At 45.7% G+C, this 19,734-nt stretch overlaps 1 protein-coding gene across 4 annotated transcripts in view; it reads right to left on the bottom strand.

The window, feature by feature from the left end:
- Window positions 1-19,734, bottom strand: part of NUP153 (nucleoporin 153) — a 310,572-nt gene that overhangs the window by 254,285 nt on the left and 36,553 nt on the right. For all 4 annotated transcript variants that reach the window (XM_033934594.1, XM_033934593.1, XM_033934596.1 and 1 more), the window contains exons 2-4: window positions 18,394-18,619; window positions 5,629-5,877; window positions 5,151-5,293 (exon numbers count right to left, since the gene is read on the bottom strand). In XM_033934594.1, coding sequence (XP_033790485.1) covers window positions 5,151-5,293; window positions 5,629-5,877; window positions 18,394-18,619 — 618 coding nt within the window. The remainder of the gene's footprint in view (window positions 1-5,150; window positions 5,294-5,628; window positions 5,878-18,393; window positions 18,620-19,734) is intronic.

The raw sequence follows: 19,734 nt of genomic DNA, 5'->3' as shown, positions 1-19,734 counted from the left end.
ACCCAGGAAGCAGCCACACCTCTAGTCGATTGAGATAGGGGGCAGCCACACCTCTAGTGATTGAGATAGAGGGCCGTTCACCGCAATGTAAGAAGATGAAATTGTCATGCAAATCCATCTGGCAATCGAGGTCTTGGAAGCAAGCTTGCCTCGTCTCGTGTGGCTAGTCAGCACAAAAAGGTGGTCGGAAAGCAGGGAATCATTACTCCTCTTCAAGTAGTGCAGAACAACTCCACATACATCCAGCCTCCGCATAATCTTGCCTGTTTTGCTGAACCTGTGGGGTGAAAAGCAGGTAAAAAAATCTCGATTGATATGGAAGGCAGAAAAAACCTTCAGGAGGAAGTAAGGTACCATCCACAGTGTAACGCCTGACTCCGTAAAATGGAGGAGGGCTTCCCTACAAGAAAGGGTTTTTAATTAATTCATTTATTTATTTGATTTTTTTTTTAGCCCATCCTCCCAAAAGAGCCCAGAACGGGTTACAATGAATATATTGGTGCATTAAAATTATAAGATAGGTACTTAGAAATTCCCTTACTGTCCCGAAGGCTCACAATCTAACTAAAGTACCAGGAAAAATGACAATTAGAAGAGTAATAAAGAAAGAAAATAGAGATAGAGGAGAAAAATAAGAAAATAAACATACTAATAAGATTACAATGATCTAAAGGAATTTGAAAGGTTAAAAAGAGGGGAGATAAGAATAGATGCAGAGGGAGAACCGATGAAGCAATAGAATTCTGGGGAAATTTAAATGAAATTTGAATGATAAAATAAAACAAAATAAGTGGTAAAACAATAAGTGAGATAAAAAAATATATCATAAACTAAAAAAGTGAAAATAAAATCAAAACAGTCAAAACTGAAGTCCAGCTTGAACGGGCCCCCGAGCCAACCGTTGGTCCGATGGCCGGACTGCAGCCCTCCTCCGTCGGCTCTCCCCTGCTGGAATGGGGGAGGAGCGGAGACAGTGTCGGGTGCCCCGCTGGAACGGGCCCCCGAGCCGACCGTTGGTCCGATGGCCGGACTGCAGCCCTCCTCCGTCGGCTCTCCCCTGCTGGAATGGGGGAGGAGCGAAGACAGTGTCGGGTGCCCCGCTGGAACAGGCCCCCGAGCCGACCGTTGGTCCGATGGCCGGACTGCAGCCCTCCTCCGTCGGCTCTCCCCTGCTGGAGTGGTGTTAGATGGTGTTACAGGGTTTGGTTTTGGTCTTTTACTTTTCCCATCTGTAGCAAATACAGTATCCAATGTAAGTTGTTTTCTTGAAGCCATCTGAAATCACTTTAGTTAAATTGAAGGGATTAAATAGTTATAAAATCTTTAGTGAGAATGTCCAGGGAGAGGAGCTCTGCACTCAAACTGCCATCCTCCTCACCTCCAAGTTCCGGAATCTCTGAGATCCACTTTGTTTAGTCAATGGAAACCAGAAACACAGTCTTAAATGTAAGACCCAAGAGGGACACTACAGTAGGAGCTCATATGCAGCTCGAGATAAGTCCTTCAGATCTACATTGAGGTCCCAAGACAGGAATCGCCTGCACAACAGGGGTCACATTCTGAGTGCCCCCCTCAAAAATCAAGTGATGTCTGAAAGAGATGCTAAAGACTCAATGCCTCTCCAGGCCCTAAAATATGAAAGACCAGCTACTTGCATCTTGAGAGATGAAAATGTTAGGCCCTTTTCAAGACCAACCTGTAAAAATGCTAGAATCATCAGAATAGGAGCTTTCTCAGGTTCCACCTGTTCCTTGGTGCACCATAACTGGAAAGCCTTCCAGGTCTTTGCATAAGCCACAAATGTTGCAGGCTTTTTTGTTCTAAAGGGAGTCATTAACGACAACCTCTGAGTAACCCTTCCAAATTAGGGCTGTGCGCTCAAGAGCCTTGCCATAAAACCAATGTGCTCTGGATTCTCCATGGGAATTGGCCCTAAGGAGCCCCGGGGGAACCAGCAGCTTGAGACACCTGCCCCTTTGGAGATGCACTAGATCCACATTCCAAGACTGGCAGGGCCAGTCCGGTTCTACTAGAATCACAAGCTCGATGGTTTGCTATTCTGCAATGATCCAACCCACCATGGCCCATGGAGGAAACACAGCGAAGGAGCCCTGTTCGACTTTTCAACAATCATCCCAGTTCTGTTCCAAAGATTCACTGACACTAGGAGCTGGCATGGCATGAGGCGGAGACACCTGCTTGGGAGAAGAATCCCCCTGAGGTGGAACCAGTGCACCCAAAGGCAGCGTAGCACTTCCTGGACCTGTTAAGTAGGCTTTCCATAAAAGGCTGACAAAGTCAGAAAAGCCTTGCACCGGAGGCTTCGAGGACCCCTGTAAGACCCCAGACTGGGGCATTAGGCTCTTCTGTCACCATGCAAATGCGTTTTGTCCCCTTGTTACTCACAGTCTTTGAGCAGGATCTCTAGCCTGCAGACTGGGCTTTTTCAGTTTCTAATGCCATGGAAGACTGATTAGAGGCTAAGACCGAAACTCCAGCCCCTTTCTCCCACATCCCAAGGCACATGGAACACGGCCGCTCCCCAGCTGGTAAATCTGCGCAATAAACACAGGAATTGAGGATAGTTTGACCAGGGGGCATCCATTTTGAGGCATAAAATAGGACTTTGGAAAACAAAAATTGCTAAAATCCAAGATGGCCACCACCAGAAAATTTGTGCCAAAAACAGCTCGTTGAAGTCAAAAAGAAAATAAAAAAAATAGCGAATTAGGGGTTTTGGAGGTAGGGGAACCTAACCCTAACCCCAGAAACCCTCAAAACTGTGTTTTGTTTAGACTCTCCAGATTTTTCCCATAGGGAAAAAACACAGTTACTTACCGTGACTTCAGGTGCCTGTCAGCTTGCATCAGCTTGCCTGCAGGGAAAGGATTTCTGCCTCAGAGATTAGCTAGCACAAGTCCACCAATGGAGATTTTCTGGCAGCCAGTTGGGCAGACCTCAACCACAGACTCCCACAACCGAAGTCCTTGCAACATGCCGGGGGGGGGGAGGGGAGAAACTTCCCAGCTGGCTCCCTGATACACAGGGGCCCCACAGCCTTTGCGTAAGCCTCTCATAAATCTGCAGGCAAGCAGCAACCAGTGGAACGAACCCCAAGCTCCTGAAGGGACACAAAGCAGGCTGGCTTCATAGGTACTCGATGAGATTGGCCTGGGAGTAGCAATCCACTCAAGCAGGACTGTATACTTTCTCTGGTGGAATAAGCCCAAGAAGGGGCCTCTGAGCACCAAAGTCACACAGAAAAAAAACCCCAAAACGAACAGCAGCAGCAAAAATACCAAAAATAACAAATGAAGCGGAACTTATGATCAGAAAACATCTTCTGAATTCACTTTCAGAAGGAAAAACTGAAGAGGGAACTAACTGCTCTCCACTGCAGAAGGAGAGGAGTTCAGAGATTTAAAGTGATACCCTTCTGCAGATTCGTGACTAATGGGAAGTAACAGCTACCGTATATACATAAACCAAGTTAACACTTTTTTTCCTCCAAAAAAGTGGAGGAAGGCAAGTTGATTCAAATATAAACCAAGGTTAGAAATTTGGGCATGTGTGTGTCATTTGTCAGGGATCATGCCCTAAGTAATCACTAATTTTTCAGTAGGGGCTCTTTTCAGTCCACAAAAGCTAGAAAGCTGACAAATATTTTCCTACTTGGGGCCACAACACCAATCAAAGTTTCTGTACTTCTATCTCCACCAGAACACCTGGCCTCAGTCACACATGCAGAAAACATAAAAAAATAAACCCATTTCAAATACAAACCCACAAACTAAAAGTACTATTGTACACAAACAAACCCCTAATATGCCAGACTTTGCACATAGTACACCACAAAAGAAACAGAAAGAAATGCATTTCTTCCTGAACAGTCCAAAATATAAGAACAGATGTAATTTTTTAAAATTGACATATTTCAATCACTAAATTGAAAATAAAAACATTTTTCCTACCTTTGTTATCTGGCAATTTTATTTTTCTTATCTTGTTCCATCTGTGCTCTTAACTCTGTTTCCAAGGCCTCCTTATGCATTTGCTGTTTCTTTCTTCTCCTTCGCTTTTTGCACTACATTCTTCTTTGGCACCAATTTTCATATTCAATTTTCTTCTATTTTTCTGCTTCCATCTCAAATCTATCTTTCCCTCCCTTCCCCTTCCCTCCGTCCATGTGCCCCATCTCTTCCCTCTCTTTCCCTTCTCTCCATCAATATGCCCCTGTTCCTCTGCCCCTCCCTTTCAGCATCTGTCCCTTCCTTCCCCCCTCCCCATGTTCTACCAAATGTTTTCTTTATCCGGTTCCAAAGATCCCCCCCACTACGAAAACTACAAGGAGGTTGCCGATGCAGGAGTGACTCTCTTGCGCTGCCTGCAACCTCCTCTGCATCGTTCCTTTGCGAAACAGGTTTGCTTCAGAGAGGGGTGGACTACGACAAAAGAAAAGTACAGAGGAGGCCACAAGCAGTGCTTGAAAATCGAACAGTGACTTAGGCACTCCTATCCTCCACTATCTGCTCCCCTCTGCCCCAGACACTTACTGTCTCAATGATTTGGAAGCTGACGCTGACACTCTGTGTTGGGCTGGTGAAGAGACTTGAGCATCTGCGCATGCTCAGGGCTTGCTGGACTCCCTTCGAGAATCCCAGGCCTTGAGCACATGCAGATGTTCAAGGCCCTTCAGCTCAGCACAGAGTTTCGACTTCCAGAGCATCGGGACTTTAAGTGCAATGTCGATCTGGGGCAGGGAGGAGCGGGTGGTGTTAAGGAGTGTGTGGAGACAGCAATGTCAGACATCTGGAGGGGTGGAAAACAGCAGTGTTGGTCATCAGGTGAGAGGGGAGGAAAAAGGCACCATCATCAAAAGGAGGCTCAAATATAAACTGAGACCCCCATTTTTGAGCCTTTTTTTTTGGCCCCAAAATCTCACTTTATATTCAAGTATATAGGATATTGTACAGAATCCTATGTCTTCACTACTAAAGTTTTCATTTTTAGAAAATCTTATGCTTTTAAGTGAAGAGATGCATCCTAAATTTGAGGCTGCAAAAAAAGTAATATCTCAGAGGAACCAGCACATTGCTCTTCAATGAGATCATTCAGTCTCAAAATGTCAAAATATGAAACATGGTGCTCACCGGAGATAAGGTTACAAATGCAGATGGGTTAAAGGCCGGCTTTCTACAGCTCGTGGAAAATGAATGCTGGGAAAATGAATGGGAACGATCAACTTCTGCTGACCATAAAGAGGGCCCGGCCACACTCTTTGATACAGCTACATCTAAGAGAAAATATAAGAGAGAAAAATAAATGCATAAAAGATACAAGACAAGCCTGTTTTGCACACTAATGCTACCAGAGCTGTTATTTCACCTGTCGGTCCTCTACATCTCATTTAAAACTGCTAATGGGGGCAGGAGAGAGAAGAGGTGATAGCAGAGGCAAATCTACTGCAGTGAAAGTTAATAACAGGTGCTTGATGAAAACATCAGGACAAATTAAAGTTAACACATTCATTGTCACCAAGAAAAAATATGAGGCAAGTCCCAACATGACCACAAACAGAGGCAGATGGGATGGTAGGCAGGGTAGGCTAAGTTATAAAACCACTCTAACCTTTATCTGATGCTCGAGAGGAGAAGCCACTAGTAGTTGAGATGTTATCATCATCGTGCTGAGAGGCAGAGTCTTTAATTTCTTTGACAAGCGAAAATCCCGAACTGCCAATGGGGAATGCAGAGGATGTAGAGGGCTGACAATGAAGTGCCGGAGGGTCTGACATGGTGAAGTTTAGGTGGGTTCGATGAAGAGAAGGTCTTGTTAATACATCAGGGTAATTTAATGCTGACCTGCTGGTTGAAGGTTCTGAAAAGGAATGACAATACACAATGGATATTGTGAGCTGGAAGCAGAACACAGTGTGCAAGAACCTGTGATGGGGCTCACAGCTTCAGTACCTATTCACTATGGCACTCATATAAAGCAAGAAAAAACAGAGGGCTTTCCTCCAGCAAATTAATTTTTTTGAAACTACTGAAAAAATTGAAGCTGTTGCTGATTTGATAATGTGACAGTTTCATTTTTAGTAACAGTTTACTTGTGGCAGAGTTTCATAAAGCTAAACTTTCCATCAACTACACAATAATACAGTATAATGATATAGTTTATATAACTTAAAAAGATGTCCTAAGAGCTATTTGACTCAGACAGCTCTAAAGTCTGAACAGATTCAGTCTCACCTCCTTTCTCCTACAGACACTCTTGCTTTATTTGATAGTAGAATTATTAGAAATATGCTCCCCTAAAATATTTTATCCTTACTCTTCATTAAAGTGGGTAAGCTTTGGCTGAAACCTTTAGGACAAAATAAAATGCCAAGGGGCCAATGCTCAATGGTTTGCGCACAAATACTCAGTGCAAAAAAAAGCTGCTGCATATTCAAACTAATGAACATTCAAATTACCACCATTTTAAAATCACTGCAGTAACCTACAGCTTAGTGCAAAATATCAACTTTCCTGTCAGTGCCTGAGTACCTAGCATATGTGACATCCGGGGCCCATCATTTTTTGGCCCCCACCCCCCAGCTGTACGAAAAACATGATTTTTAGTAACAAGCCACACGTCACACATGAGTACCTAGGAAAAAAAAAGACAGCATCTTATATATGCAGTGAGCAGTACAACATCAATACACCCATTGTAAATCTAAACAAGCCAGACTAGTACAGATCAATCCTACACCGTCAATCCTAACAGAAAACCATGTCTTTCGAACACAGAAAACACCTTCGCCTAGCATGGAATATGTCATCACAAACTAACCCCTCCCCCTTTTACAAAACTGTAGTGTGGATTTTAGCCACAGTGGTAACAGCTCTGACGCTCGCAGAATTCTGAGCATCAGAGCTGCCATGGCTGGCACTAAAAAACGCTCCACAGTTTTGTAAAAGGGGGGATAAAATAGAAATACATAGACAAAGGTTAAATTGAACCAGCAAGAAGCTGGATTCTGCATACAATGCAACACCACAGAAACAGTGACACATGTCTCCTAAAGCAATAAATAAATAGAATTTTTTTCTACCTTTGTCTTCTCTGGTTTCTGCTTTCCTCATCTTCTTGTTACTCTCTTCCTTCCATCCACTGTCTGCCATCTCTCTGCCCCTATATGGCATCTTCTCTCCTTCTATGCCCCTTCCAGAATCTATATGCCTTCCCCTTCCATCTCTCCTTTCACCCCCATTGGTCTGGCATCTCTCTCCTCTCCCACACCTCTCTTCTGCAATCCCTTTCTTCCCTCATTTTCCTTCTCAATTTATTTTCTGCATCCATCTAGATTACATTCTTACTACCCTCTCATCAATTTCCTTTTTTACTGTCTACCTACAGCTCGCCACCTCTTTCCCTCACCCCCTCCAGTATTTCCCTAACTCAATCCTTTTCCCCCATCACGTGCCCTCCTTTTATTTATCCCCTCCTTTCATCATGTGCCCTCTTTCTCTCCCTCCCATTTCCTTCATGCATTTGCTCCCTTATGTCTCCCATCTGCACTTCCATCCAGCATAGGCTCTCCCCCTCTACCCGCCACACTACCATCCAATGTCTGCCCTTTCTCTCTCCATCCACCCCTCTTCAATCAGCATCTGCCCCCTTTCTTTCCCTCCAATCCAATTCCATCCAGTATCCTTCCCCCTTATGTCTCTCTTCCCTTTCCCTGTACATCAATTCCATCAGCACCACCCTTCCATTCCACCCTGCCCCCTTTCACTCCCTGCACCACTCTTTCATTCCAGCAATCCTGCTCCTTTCTCGCAATGACTGTAGCTGCCGGCTGCCGGTCCACCCCACTCTGACATACTAGCTCTGGAGCAGAGTCGGCAGCCGCATGCTGGAAGGTCTCGCAATGACTCCAGGCTTTGCTCCGGAAGAAGTTACGTCAGAGGGGGTTGACCCGGCAGACGCAGGGAGTTGCGGCAAGGACCCGCGATGACTGTGTCTGACATAACTTACTTCTTCTGGAGCAAAGCCGGCAGATGAGTCATTGGGGGACCTTCCTGCACCTCAGCGCAGCTGCCGACTCAGCTTTAGAGCAGTGTTTTTCAACCTTTTTACACCCGTGGACCGGCAGAAATAAAATAATTTTTTTGTGGACCGGAAAACTACTAAGACTGAAATTTAAAAAACACATTTTAACTGTTGTTCCTGGCACTCCAGAATAAACTACAGCTTTGGGGAACTCTTCCATTTTCCCTTTTGGGTCGGGTGCACCTTTATAACATGCTCATTGTCCCATGTTGGCTATATGTCTTTCAGGTCCTTCCTCTTTATTTTACTTCTCGGGATGAACACCGTCTGGAATGTTTGGTTCAGAACTTTCTTTGGGCTGGGAAGCGGCCTCGCCTACCTTACAAATGGGTGGACTGGGTTTGTTGAACCTTCGCTATTTGACTATTGGATGTGGAATGCGCCATAGCAATGATCTTTTTCGGGGTACTTCTGCATTCACCAACACCTCTTTGGAACTTTCCTGTTTTCATTCTACTCACTTTAGTGCTTATCTTCATTCTATTCCTTCTTTACCTGAGCCTCTCTCTGCAAAGGTGCTCCACCGTCCATTGAGGAAGGTTTGGCGCTGAGTCTGCAACTACCACTCTCTGCTTCTATAACTCCTTTCTTGCCTATCTGCTTTAATAGCTCCTTTCTACCAGGGACTGAGGGGACGAGTTTTGCTTGGTGGGAAACAAAGGGCATTCACTATCTGTTTCAGTTGGTTGATGATGATGGCAAAATTGTGTCTTTTACACAGCTGAGGGACAAATCTGATCTCCCATCTACTGATTATTTTGCTTATATGCACATTCACCATTACATTTCTTCTTTGCCCTCTAGTTCCTTACAGGCCGCTGTTCCCCATTATCACCCTCATATACGGGGGGCTGCTGCTTTTCTTAAGTGGACTGTCCTCGCTGCCTTGAAATGTATCTTGTTGAAATGGCTTGAGGGTGAGGCACTGGATTACTCTATCTGGCAGTGCCGGATGATTACCATCCTGATGTGGGAACGACGAGATATGACGGACTTCACTACTCTCCCAGGGCGCGTTTTTCAACGCACCTGGGAACCTTTTTGGACTACCATGACTCCCTTGGCTCGCAGCCGATTGCTTAACTGTTGATTTCTTGTTAACCAGTATTACTGTTACATTTGGTATGCCTGTATTATATTGTGTTGCCCTTGGAAGGAGGACCTGGGGGGGAAGGTATGGGAGGACTTGCTTGGGGGGGAAGAGTGGTCGCGGGAAAAGAGGGGGGGGGAGTTGTGTGGGGTTTTGTATAACAAAATTTGAGCTTGTTTGTGCTTCATCTTGTGTATTTCATTACTTATCTTGTTAAGCTCAATAAAATATATTTGAACAAAAAAACACATTTCCGCCCCGTCTCCGCAAACTCAGTCCCCACAAACCATCTGATCCCATCTGCATAAGTCTCAGTTATGATTTTATATTGAACATACTTTATTAAAGTATAAAAAGAAACAATATTCTATACAATTGTCATTTTATAAATATAAATATACAGAGCAAGGACCAACAAAACCCCTGTCTCCCCTCCCCTTCACATATATCCCCTCTACTATCAAGAAAACTGAACAAGCCAAATTATTATAGAATGCTACACAGAAATATCATGCTAACAGAATACTGCAGTCACACATGACAGGAATAGTGTTAGGGGAATGCCCCCTGGTCCGAGAGAGCCCTAAGCCAGCTGGAAGCTAAAGAAGCACTGCCTGGGCTTTGCAGTCCCCAGTTATGTCTCTAGCAGGATACATATTTCAAATCTGATATATTCTAATGACAAAATAGAAATAAAATGATTTTTCTACCTTTTGTTGTCTCTGGTTTCTGCTTTTATCTTCTTTTCACTCTTTTCCTTCCAGCATCTGCCTTGTCTCTTTAATCCAGCATCTGCCCATTCCATCTCTCCTCTAGACCTCCCCCTCTTTGGTCTGGCATCTATCATCTTCCCTTTGTTCCCTCATGGTCTGGCATCTTTCTCCTTTCATCTCTCTTTCCCTCCCCCCTGTGGTTTTTAGCATTTCTCTCTTCTCATTTCCTCCGCTCAGATCTGATATCTCTGTCTCCTTCCCCGTTCTCTGGCATCTCTCTCTCCTCTCTCTCTCCTCTCTCTCTGCCCTTTCCTTCTCTGGTCTTCCTTCTTTATTTTCTGCGTCCGTCTAAATTAAATTTGTTCTTACTATGCAGTCCTCAAATTCCCTCTTTTCACTATGTCTACCCACAGCATGCCACCCCTTTCCTTCACCCCTCCACTAGCTCACTAACTCTATCTTCTTCCCCCATCCAACATATGTCCTTTTTCTTTATCCCTTCTTCCATCCAGTATGTGTTCTCTTTCTCCACTTCCATTCAGCATTTGCTCTCCCTTCTCCCCACTTCCATCATCTGCCCCTTCTCCCCAATTCCCATCATCTGCCCCTTCTCTCTCTTCCCCCCCAACTTCCATCATCTGCCCTCTTCTCTCTCTCCCTTCTCTCCACTTCCATCATCTGCCCCTTCTCTCTCTTTCCCCCACTTCCATCATCTGCCCCTTCTCTCTCTTTCCCCCCACTTCCATCATCTACCCTCTTTTCTCTCCCCCTTCTCTCCACTTCCATCATCTGCCCCTTCTCTCTCTTTCCCCTCACTTCCATCATCTGCCCTCTTCTCTCTCCCCACTTCCATCATCTGCCCCTTCTCCCCACTTCCATCATCTGCCACTTCTCTTTTTTCCCCCCACTTCCATCATCTGCCCTCTTCTCTCTCCCCACTTCCATCATCTGCCACGTCTCTTTTTTCCCCCCACTTCCATCATCTGCCCTCTTCTCTCTCCCCACTTCCATCATCTGTCCCCTTCTCTCAATCTCTCCATCCACCACAGGCCCATCTTTCTCCCTTCCTCACCTTTCCAATTTTGGCAACAGCACTCAAGTTCGGCCACCTTCTCCCGGCATCAACAGAACTTCAGATCGGCAACAGGTGCTCAGTCAAAAGCTTCCCTCTGACTGAACTGCCTGGGCGGAATAGGAAGCTGAGTCAGGGGAAGTTTTTGACTGAGCACCTGTTGCCAATCTGAAGTTCTGTTGATGCCGGGAGAAGGAGGCTGAACTTGAGTGCTGTCGTGGGGGGGGGGGGGGGGAGGGGGGTGCTGATGCCGCTGAGTGCCGGCACCATTGCAGCCCAGGAATTTTCCGGACCTGGCCGGCTGTGTACCCCCCCCCCCCCTTGGTACACCACTGGGCTCAGGTATTGACAGGAAAGTTGACATAAAACAAAAATCCATGCTACATCTCCACCTCCAAATGATCAAAAAAAGGGCCTAGTGGATCCCTGCTCCCTTAAGGCCCAAAAAACCCTTTTCTGATGGTCTAGCAAGACCCCCAACCCATCTGAGGCCACCCAAGCCCTCCTCCCAAATCCAGCAAAAAAATATTTTATGGTCTAGCACAGGAGAAAATAATTTAGCGACCTTTTCCTGCTGGGAGATAGAGAATACTGGATAAACAGGAGGAGTGCCAGCCAATAGGACCACATGTTAATCAGTTTCTCTATCTCCGCCTGCTGGTAGATGTGGGCTATCCCATTGGTCTCTGGATTCATCTGCTGCTGTTGCTAGGGAAGTATGTATTAGATGGATTTTTATGCACTGCCTCCTTGAGAGGCAAATCTATTTCATGTATATTTATTGTGGATAGCCTGAAACCCTGACAAAGAGACCTAGTGGGGGGAGGCTTGGGTTGATGTCCTACTAGATCACAAGGGAATTTTTTCTGCCTGGGTGGGGCAGATGCCCTCCTTTTTTTTTTTTTTTAACACTTTAGGGAAAAGTTGGGAGGGAAGAGGGAGATCAGGTTGCCTCATGTTGGGAGCAGGGGGCTGGATTTTGGGTCCTAGGCAACTAGAGAATTGGGTCGAAGGGAGAGAAAAAGGGTGCTGCTAAACACCTTTCCTCTCAACCAACCCTTCCACCCTGCCACGGACCTGACCAAAACTTCCCATGCTAAACACAAGAGGGAAACTTTTTTTTTTTTTTTTTGAACATTGCTGCAGGGTAATTAACAACTGCATTTAAATGAAGTTTGTGCCAATGATTTCAGAGCTCACCCTGAAACCATTTGTGCATGCCACCATGTCTAACCTGTGAGTTAACTGAATTAACAACCTGTTAAGATTGTGGCGGTATAGAAAAAATAAAGTTATTATTATTATTAATACCGGCAGTACTTTTGAGCACTGGCTCACCAAGAATGTTAAAGGAATGTTAGAGAGAGGAGGAAGCAGGGCTCCAAACTGATTGCTTGTACAAAAGCATTTTACACATCCCTCTCTGTTGAATACTCTACCTGTTCTTAAATTACCTAGTATACCAAATTCCATTCCAACAATTCAGGATATACATACTTTGTTAATAGATTTGGATTAACAGTTAAAAATTCAATGGGAGAACAGCACTAAAATTCCACTATTTACCCTAGTCTTTAAAATTAAATAAATGTTTGACTACAATAATTGTGTTTCCTACTGGCTGAAACACGAGAGTCAATTCAAAAGTTTCAGGCCTAATCATGAAAACATATTTTGGGTGGGTGGGTGGGTGGAGGGGGGAGAAGAGATGAAATTTATTTTCAACAGTCTCCTTTTAACTCAATACATTTGCAACAATATTTTTACAGACCTTTCATGTCTTCAGTAAAATACAAAACGTTTAAACTGGAAAAAGAGCTATTTACAGCATCTATGACCGCAGAATCTGAAATTTTTTTTAAGGTTTGGAAACAGAACAGCCAGCATGGTTAACGAGTGAGGTGAAGGAAGCTATTAGAGCTAAAAGAATCCTTCAGAAAGTGGAAGGAGGATCCGACGGAAAAAATTGCAAACAGCACAAGGAATGTCATCACGTTGACATCCACACATGCACAGAGGCCCTCCAGACAGGCCCTGAAATGCCAGTAGGGCGTGCAAGCAGGGAAGTCTAACAAATATCAACTGAGTACCACCAACCACAGACCTCCCAAGCTCCACCCTAGAACCATCCAAGCTCTTCCCCAGATCCCACCCCTTTACTGATTGTAATGCAATTTTTTCCATTCATTTTTCATATGCACACAACATACACAGCAAATATAAATTCTCAAAACCCCACTCACAGCTAATATGTTCTCTCCCCATCCACCATCTCACCCTCCCCTCCAGTGTATAGAATCTTTCCTTTCCTTCCCCTTCTGTCAGGTCCAGCAGCACCTCTTCCTCTTCTCATGTCCAGCAGTGCCCCTTCTCCCTTCATCCTCCCCTTTCCCCCTGTCTAGTAGTACCCCTTTTCCCTTCCCTTTCCCTCCTCCCCTGCCAAGCAGTACTTCTCCTGTCTAGTGGCAGTCACATCATTGAAAAGGGCTGGCATAGCAAAGGCCCCAAGGCTGTTGATGAAAGCCGCGTCTAAATTAATCCTCACGGCAGCTCTGTGACCAAGTTAAAAGCACAGTGAGCTGCCGCTGCTGTTCCGGGGGTGCGGAGAAGATGCGGAAGGCAGGAGTCCAGGGAAATACGTGGCAAGAGGCAAGTCAGCTGGCCAGCGCTTCTCTTCCTCCATGAGCCACGGCACACTTGGAATCTCAGGAGGCACACAGTTTGCAATACACTGTACTAAGGCTTTGAATCTACAGGAAAATTCTGTAAAAGTGCTTTATCACTGCAACTTGATGTCTGTGCAGTTGCAGCAATGTTGCTTTGCGGTATTGCCCCTTTGTTAGTGGTACTTTGTAGAACTGGGTACTATGGCACACATTTGGTGGCCATGTTTTAAGGCCAGGGCTTTTTGGAAGGCTGTTCAGGCATTTACTTTGTTTCTTTTGGGATCCCAGTATTTTCTTACTGAGCTAGGATTTACTATTGCAATGAATTTCCGAATTTAGCAGTGCCTTATTGCTACTCAATTGACCTTAACGTAGTTTTGGAAGAATCCTAGGCCCCCTTCAATGCAGATTTGGCTTTATCACCTTCACTATATTTGTATTATGTGTAAATTGAGAGCTGTATGACTGAAGGTCTTAGGGAAGTGGGAAAGTCTGTGGGGGCCCCTCTTACTTCATTGAGTTCTTGATGTACTGTATTTGATACAGGAGGGGAGGAGGTGGGGGTGGGAAAAGGAAGTTGTATTTCTGTTGGGAGGGAGGGAAAAACCTTGGAAAAATGAGTTTGTTTTTTTCTTTTTGTACTTTGTACTATGCTTGAGTGCTGAGTGGAGCTTGTCATTTATGTTATGGTAAACTGTGATTCTGTCTTTGTAGATTTGTTTCTGTATTTTATTGTTCACTTGTTTCGAACTACTTATTGCTTTTTTGTATTGTTCTGCTTTACTCACTAGAAAAATTTAAAAGCTCTTTAAAAAGTTACTTGTATAAGGACGCATTTGAGACATAGATAGAGACATAGGGAGAGTGTCGTGCAGTGGTTAAAGCTATAGCCTCAGCCTGGGGTTGTGAGTTCAAACACATGCTGCTCCTTGTGACTCTGGGCAAGTTCCTTAATCCCCCCCCCCCATTGCCCCAGGTACATTAGCTAGATTGTGAGCCTGCTGGGACAGACAGGGAAAATGCTTGAGTACCTGAATAAACTCATGTAAACCGTTTTGAGCTCTCCTGGGAGAACGGTATACAAAATGGAATGAATAAATAAATAAATATAATAATTCATCTATCATTAAAGCATATGCTCTAATACCTAATTTTAATCAGACTTTACTTATAGGTCGCAATCTCCTTTACCTTCTCCTCTAGGCTTAGCCATGCTTTCAGGATTATTTTTATTACCCTCCAGTTGTTTTTTCCCTAAATGTATCTCTATTTTCTTTAAAGATTGTAGTTCGCCCTCCTTTCCTTTTGTACTGGTAATTATTTGTACATATACACTGTACGTTTATTTGTATAAAGTTGTTTTATTGTTTGTTTTCTAATTTTAAATTGTCATACGCATTGAAGTATTTGACATTGCGTGTACAACAAATTTTTAATAAACTTGAAACTAATAAAAGACCTTGTTAAATTAAAAAAAAAAGATCATAACAGCAAGAATGAGTCTTTCTGTAGAAAGAAATGATTTAAATTAAGTCTTCCTGTCTAGTAAATTAAATCAATTTGATTTAAATCAAATCCACCCTGCCAGAAGGCACCCTTCTCTTGAGATCTTTCCAATCCCTGTACATCTAGGTCCCACATGGCCCCTTAGTGGAGATGCCAGCAGGATTAGGGCCCACCCAGAGTCTGAAGCTCTACTGAACTGTAGTAGTCACTTGAAGCTGAAGGCCAGAGTCTTCGGGGGTGCCTCCGTTGTCAGGGCGATGGCTCCCAAACTTGAAAGGAATTCCCCTCCCCCGACACCAATGTCTGCATCAAATGATCAATTCATTAGTTTAGTTTTTTATACTGCCATCAATGGAGGTTGTCTAGATGATTTATAATCAAGTATTTTTCCCTATCTGTCCCGGTGGGCTCACAATCTTTCTAATGTACCTGAGGCACTTCAGACTTGCCCAAGGTCACAGGGAGCAGCATGGGGCTTGAATGTACAACTTCAGGGTATTGAGGTTAGAGTAGAGAGTTGCGCAGGGACAGAAATCCCACCCGTCCTCACCCGTCCCCGCCAAAGTCCCACCCGTCCCCGTGAGGACTCCCACTCGTCCCCACCCGTCCCCGTGAGAAATCCCTCCGTCCCCGCGAGGAATCCCCTACGTCCCCGCGAGAAATCCCCTACGTCCCCGCCCGTCCCTATAAACTACAGAAATAGTTATTTCATTTAATTATGCTACTGAATTAAAGGCTCTGGTAGAAACCCATTTAAAAATAAGCAAAAAGATGTTATTAATTTGGAAATATTAATTGGGAAGAATACATACTTTGTAAACGGGTTTCTACCAGAGCCTCTAATGTTTATAAATTTTTTCAACACAACTAATATACTACTTTATCCTTAAGCAAAAAAAAAAAAAAGAATTTTTTTCCTACCTTTGTTGCCTGGTTTCTGCTTTCTTCATATTCTCATTCAATTCCTTCCATAAACTGCCTCTCTTCTCTCTGTGTCTTCCATTTGCTCTGTTACTGTGCCTCTCCCTTTCTCCCCCCTCCCAAATTGGTCTGGCACCCATCTTTTTCCCTCCACTCCCCCCATAGTCTGGCACCTCTGTCTTCTTCCCTGCCAGGGTCTTCTCCCCATTCCCTCTTCCCCATTTCCTTCCAGTGTCCTTCTCCCCCACCATCTTCCCCATGTCCTGTCAGGCAGCATCCTTCTCCCCACTCTGCCTTCCCCATGTCCTTTCAGCATCCTTCTCCCCCCTCTGTCTTCCCCATGTCCTTTCAGCGGCCTTCTCCCCCCTCTGTCTTCCCCATGTCCTTTCAGCGGCCTTCTCCCCCCCTGTTTTCCCCATTTCCTTTCAGTGGCCTTCTCCACCCCTGTTTTCCCCATGTCCTTTCAGTGGCATTCTCCACCCCTTTGTCTTCCCCAGTGCTTTCAGGGTCCTTCACCCCCCTCTGTCTTCCACATGTGCTTTCAGCATACTTCCCCCCCTCCTCCCGTTTACCCCATGTCCTTTCAGCGTCCTTCTCCACCCCTTTGTCTTCCCCAGTGCTTTCAGCGGCCTTCTCCCCCCTTAAGTGTCTTTTCTTCTCCACTCCACCTTTCCTCCCTCCCTGTCCCTTACCTTTGTGGCGTTTCCGCACCCGACCGACAACAGAACAGGCCCGGTCGGAGAAATCTCCCTGTCCTGTAGCCGCGAATCTAAATTACCTTCTTACAGCAGCTGGAGTATTGAAGCTGCTGTAAGAAGTAATTTAGATTCGCGGCTACAGGGCAGGGAGGTTTGTCGGCCGGGCCTGTTGTCGGTCGATCGGGGGACCTGACCGGCTGTGCACATTCTTCGGGGCGGACCACCCCCTCCCCCTCTTTCGTTCGCCATTGCCTTCTTCCTACCTGCCCTGCCGCACACAGCCGACCGGAAGTCTTCCCGATGTCAGCGCTGACGTCGGAGGAAGGGAGGGCTTTGCTTAAGCCCTCCCTCCGACGTCAGCGCTGACATCGGGAAGACTTCCGTTCGGCTGTGTGCTGCGACAGTGCAGGTAAGGAGGAGGAGAGTACCCTCGCGGCTCGAATGCACTGCGATCCAACCCCGCAGGAACCCCGCGACCCTCGGAGGCATCCCCACGGGATCCCCGCGACCCTAGGGGGCGTCCCCATGGGATCCCCGCGACCCTAGGGGGCGTCCCCACGGGATCCCCGTGACCCAAAGGGGGAACCCGCGGGTCCCGCGGGATTCCCGTCATCCCCGTTCCCGTGCAGCTCTCTAGGTTAGAGCTCTAACCACTGGTCCACTCCTCCCTATACAGACTCCTTCCTACACAACCACCTGAACAAGGTGAGCATGGCATCTCTCCATCCCCTCCATTCAATGGTATCTACCTCCTCATGCAGATCTGCACCTTGGCACGAGGGAGGCAAAATAATTGCCATTCCTACCAAAGTCAAAAGAATTGCAATTAACAAGGTTGGGTCGAACCACAATACCCCTTCCAGAGGCAGGGGGGCTGAAAGCACACCTGCTGTATCGTGTATATGATAATAAAAGCTAGCAACAGTGCTCAGCTGCTGGTTCCCATAGGTACCATACTGAAATTCATTTGGCATGGAAGCCACACAGGTGACACAAAGACTCCTCCCAGACTCCAAAGCATAACTCACTGGTCCGTTTGTCCTGGAAAAAGTACTACTCTAAGTCTGTCACTGTTTTCTTTGTTTGGGGGGGGAGGGGAGAGAACAAAACACACACCTTTATTCCCCCTGAAAAGCCATTTTTTTCTTTAATGGCTTCAGAGGTGTACTTAGAGGGGGGTCCCTTAAGGACTGGTACCAGCAAGTCTCACTGAGCAAGAGCATGTAGGTTGATGTTTGGGGCTATGGAACGACAAACCCTTCTTGACTCAACTGGTGTGAGGACCATGGTCTGAACCTGAGGATCATTACCAGCCAACCTCAGAGAATGCAGGTCAAAACTACATCCCAGGGAATCTAGCCTGAACTGTTAAAAACAGTCCAACCTACACTAGCGACTGGTGGCAGAAATACTAAAAGGTTCCAGGCTACACCAGCCCTTATACCAGTGATGTTACTGGAAGAATTCAATATCTCTACCTCCATCTGCTGGTAGAGGGATACAACCCATTGGTCTGAACTGGTCTATATAATCAGCATGAATGTTTACATCCACAATGGTAAACATCCCCTCCCCCTTAAAAATCTTCCACGACTATGGTTGATGAGTGTCACATTGCCATACTCACCTGCTATGTGGTCATTTTCTGGCTCTGGTGTGACTCTGCCATCATGCACAGGAGCAGGATCTCCATCACCAGTATGAATGTGGTGGAGATCAACCTCCCTGCTTTCCTCTGCTGTTTCCCTTGTCTCTCTTGCATCCGCACAGCCATCTTCACTTTTGTTGAAGTATTTCTGCAGCCACCCAGGAACAATGCTCTTCACTGTGTCTGTAACACGGCTAATGAGGCCCTGTTGTGACAGAAGAGCAATAGACAAGATTTAGGCAGAGCCATTTATAATTATAAAAATTTAAGTCTACCACATAAAAACAGGACAGGATTCCCCCCCCCCCCGACCTCCCCACCCGTGTGCACACAGAGCTCAGTCCCTCTCAGCATAGAAGATCATTCAAATACAAACAGCTTCAAAGTACCACCATAGGACAAGAAAAGGAAAGAAAAACATCAAGATGCTTTATAAAGCAACATCACACCTAGAGTTACCAGATGTCGATTTACCCAAACATGTCCTCTTTTTAGAGGACTATCTGTTATCCAGGTGTCTGGATGGTTTCCTGGACTGAAAGGAGTTTGTCCAGGTTTTGGACTCACTCTCTCCAGTCCAGTCCCAATGCCCAGATTTGGGTATGGCTTTTATGAGTCTCCCCTGTCCGCAGTGCCTTCTATGGTGCTGCAATTTAAAAACTTCAAGCGGCTGTCTGCATTATTAACATAATCCTTCTGCTATCGGCCTGCCCTGAAAGTCTTCACTCTGCAGCTTCCCAACTATGTGGGAACAGGAAGTGCTATAGAGTGAAGGCTTCTGGGGCGGGCCGATGGCAGAAGGATCATATCACCAACACTGCTGGCTGCTCAGTTTTTAAATTGCAGGGCTGGAAAAGATACTGAAAAGCCATTCCTGACTCTGGGATGGCCCAGATGGTGGGCTGGAGAGAGGCAGTGAGGTGAGGGGGGGTGTCATTTAGGGGGTGAGACTAGTGGGAGGTAGGGATGGGGTGGGGCAGGGCAGAGGTCAGGTATCCTCTTTTTTAACTTGGCAAATATGGTGACCCTAATCACACCCCTTCCTCTGCATACAACCACTATTTTTTCATGCTCACTTCCAACTCTGCAAACGTTCAGAAAAATGGCACAGTTTAGTGAACTCATCTTCCACACACTTAAGGATCAGAACAAGTACTCAAAAAAACGCCCATAAGCAACAACCACCTCTGGAGCTACTGAGGGGGGGGGGGAGGGACTGTTTCTGTGTCACCAGGGCTGTGGAGTTGGAGTCAGAGTCGGAGACAATTTTGGGTACCTGGAATTGGAGTCATGGGTGCCAGAAATTGAGAAGTTGGAATC

This window comes from Geotrypetes seraphini, chromosome 2 (genome assembly GCF_902459505.1).
Source record: "Geotrypetes seraphini chromosome 2, aGeoSer1.1, whole genome shotgun sequence".
In the NCBI taxonomy this organism is placed as follows: domain Eukaryota; kingdom Metazoa; phylum Chordata; class Amphibia; order Gymnophiona; family Dermophiidae; genus Geotrypetes; species Geotrypetes seraphini.
Note: the sequence above shows the minus strand (reverse complement) of the source record. Positions and strands in the feature narration are given on the sequence as shown.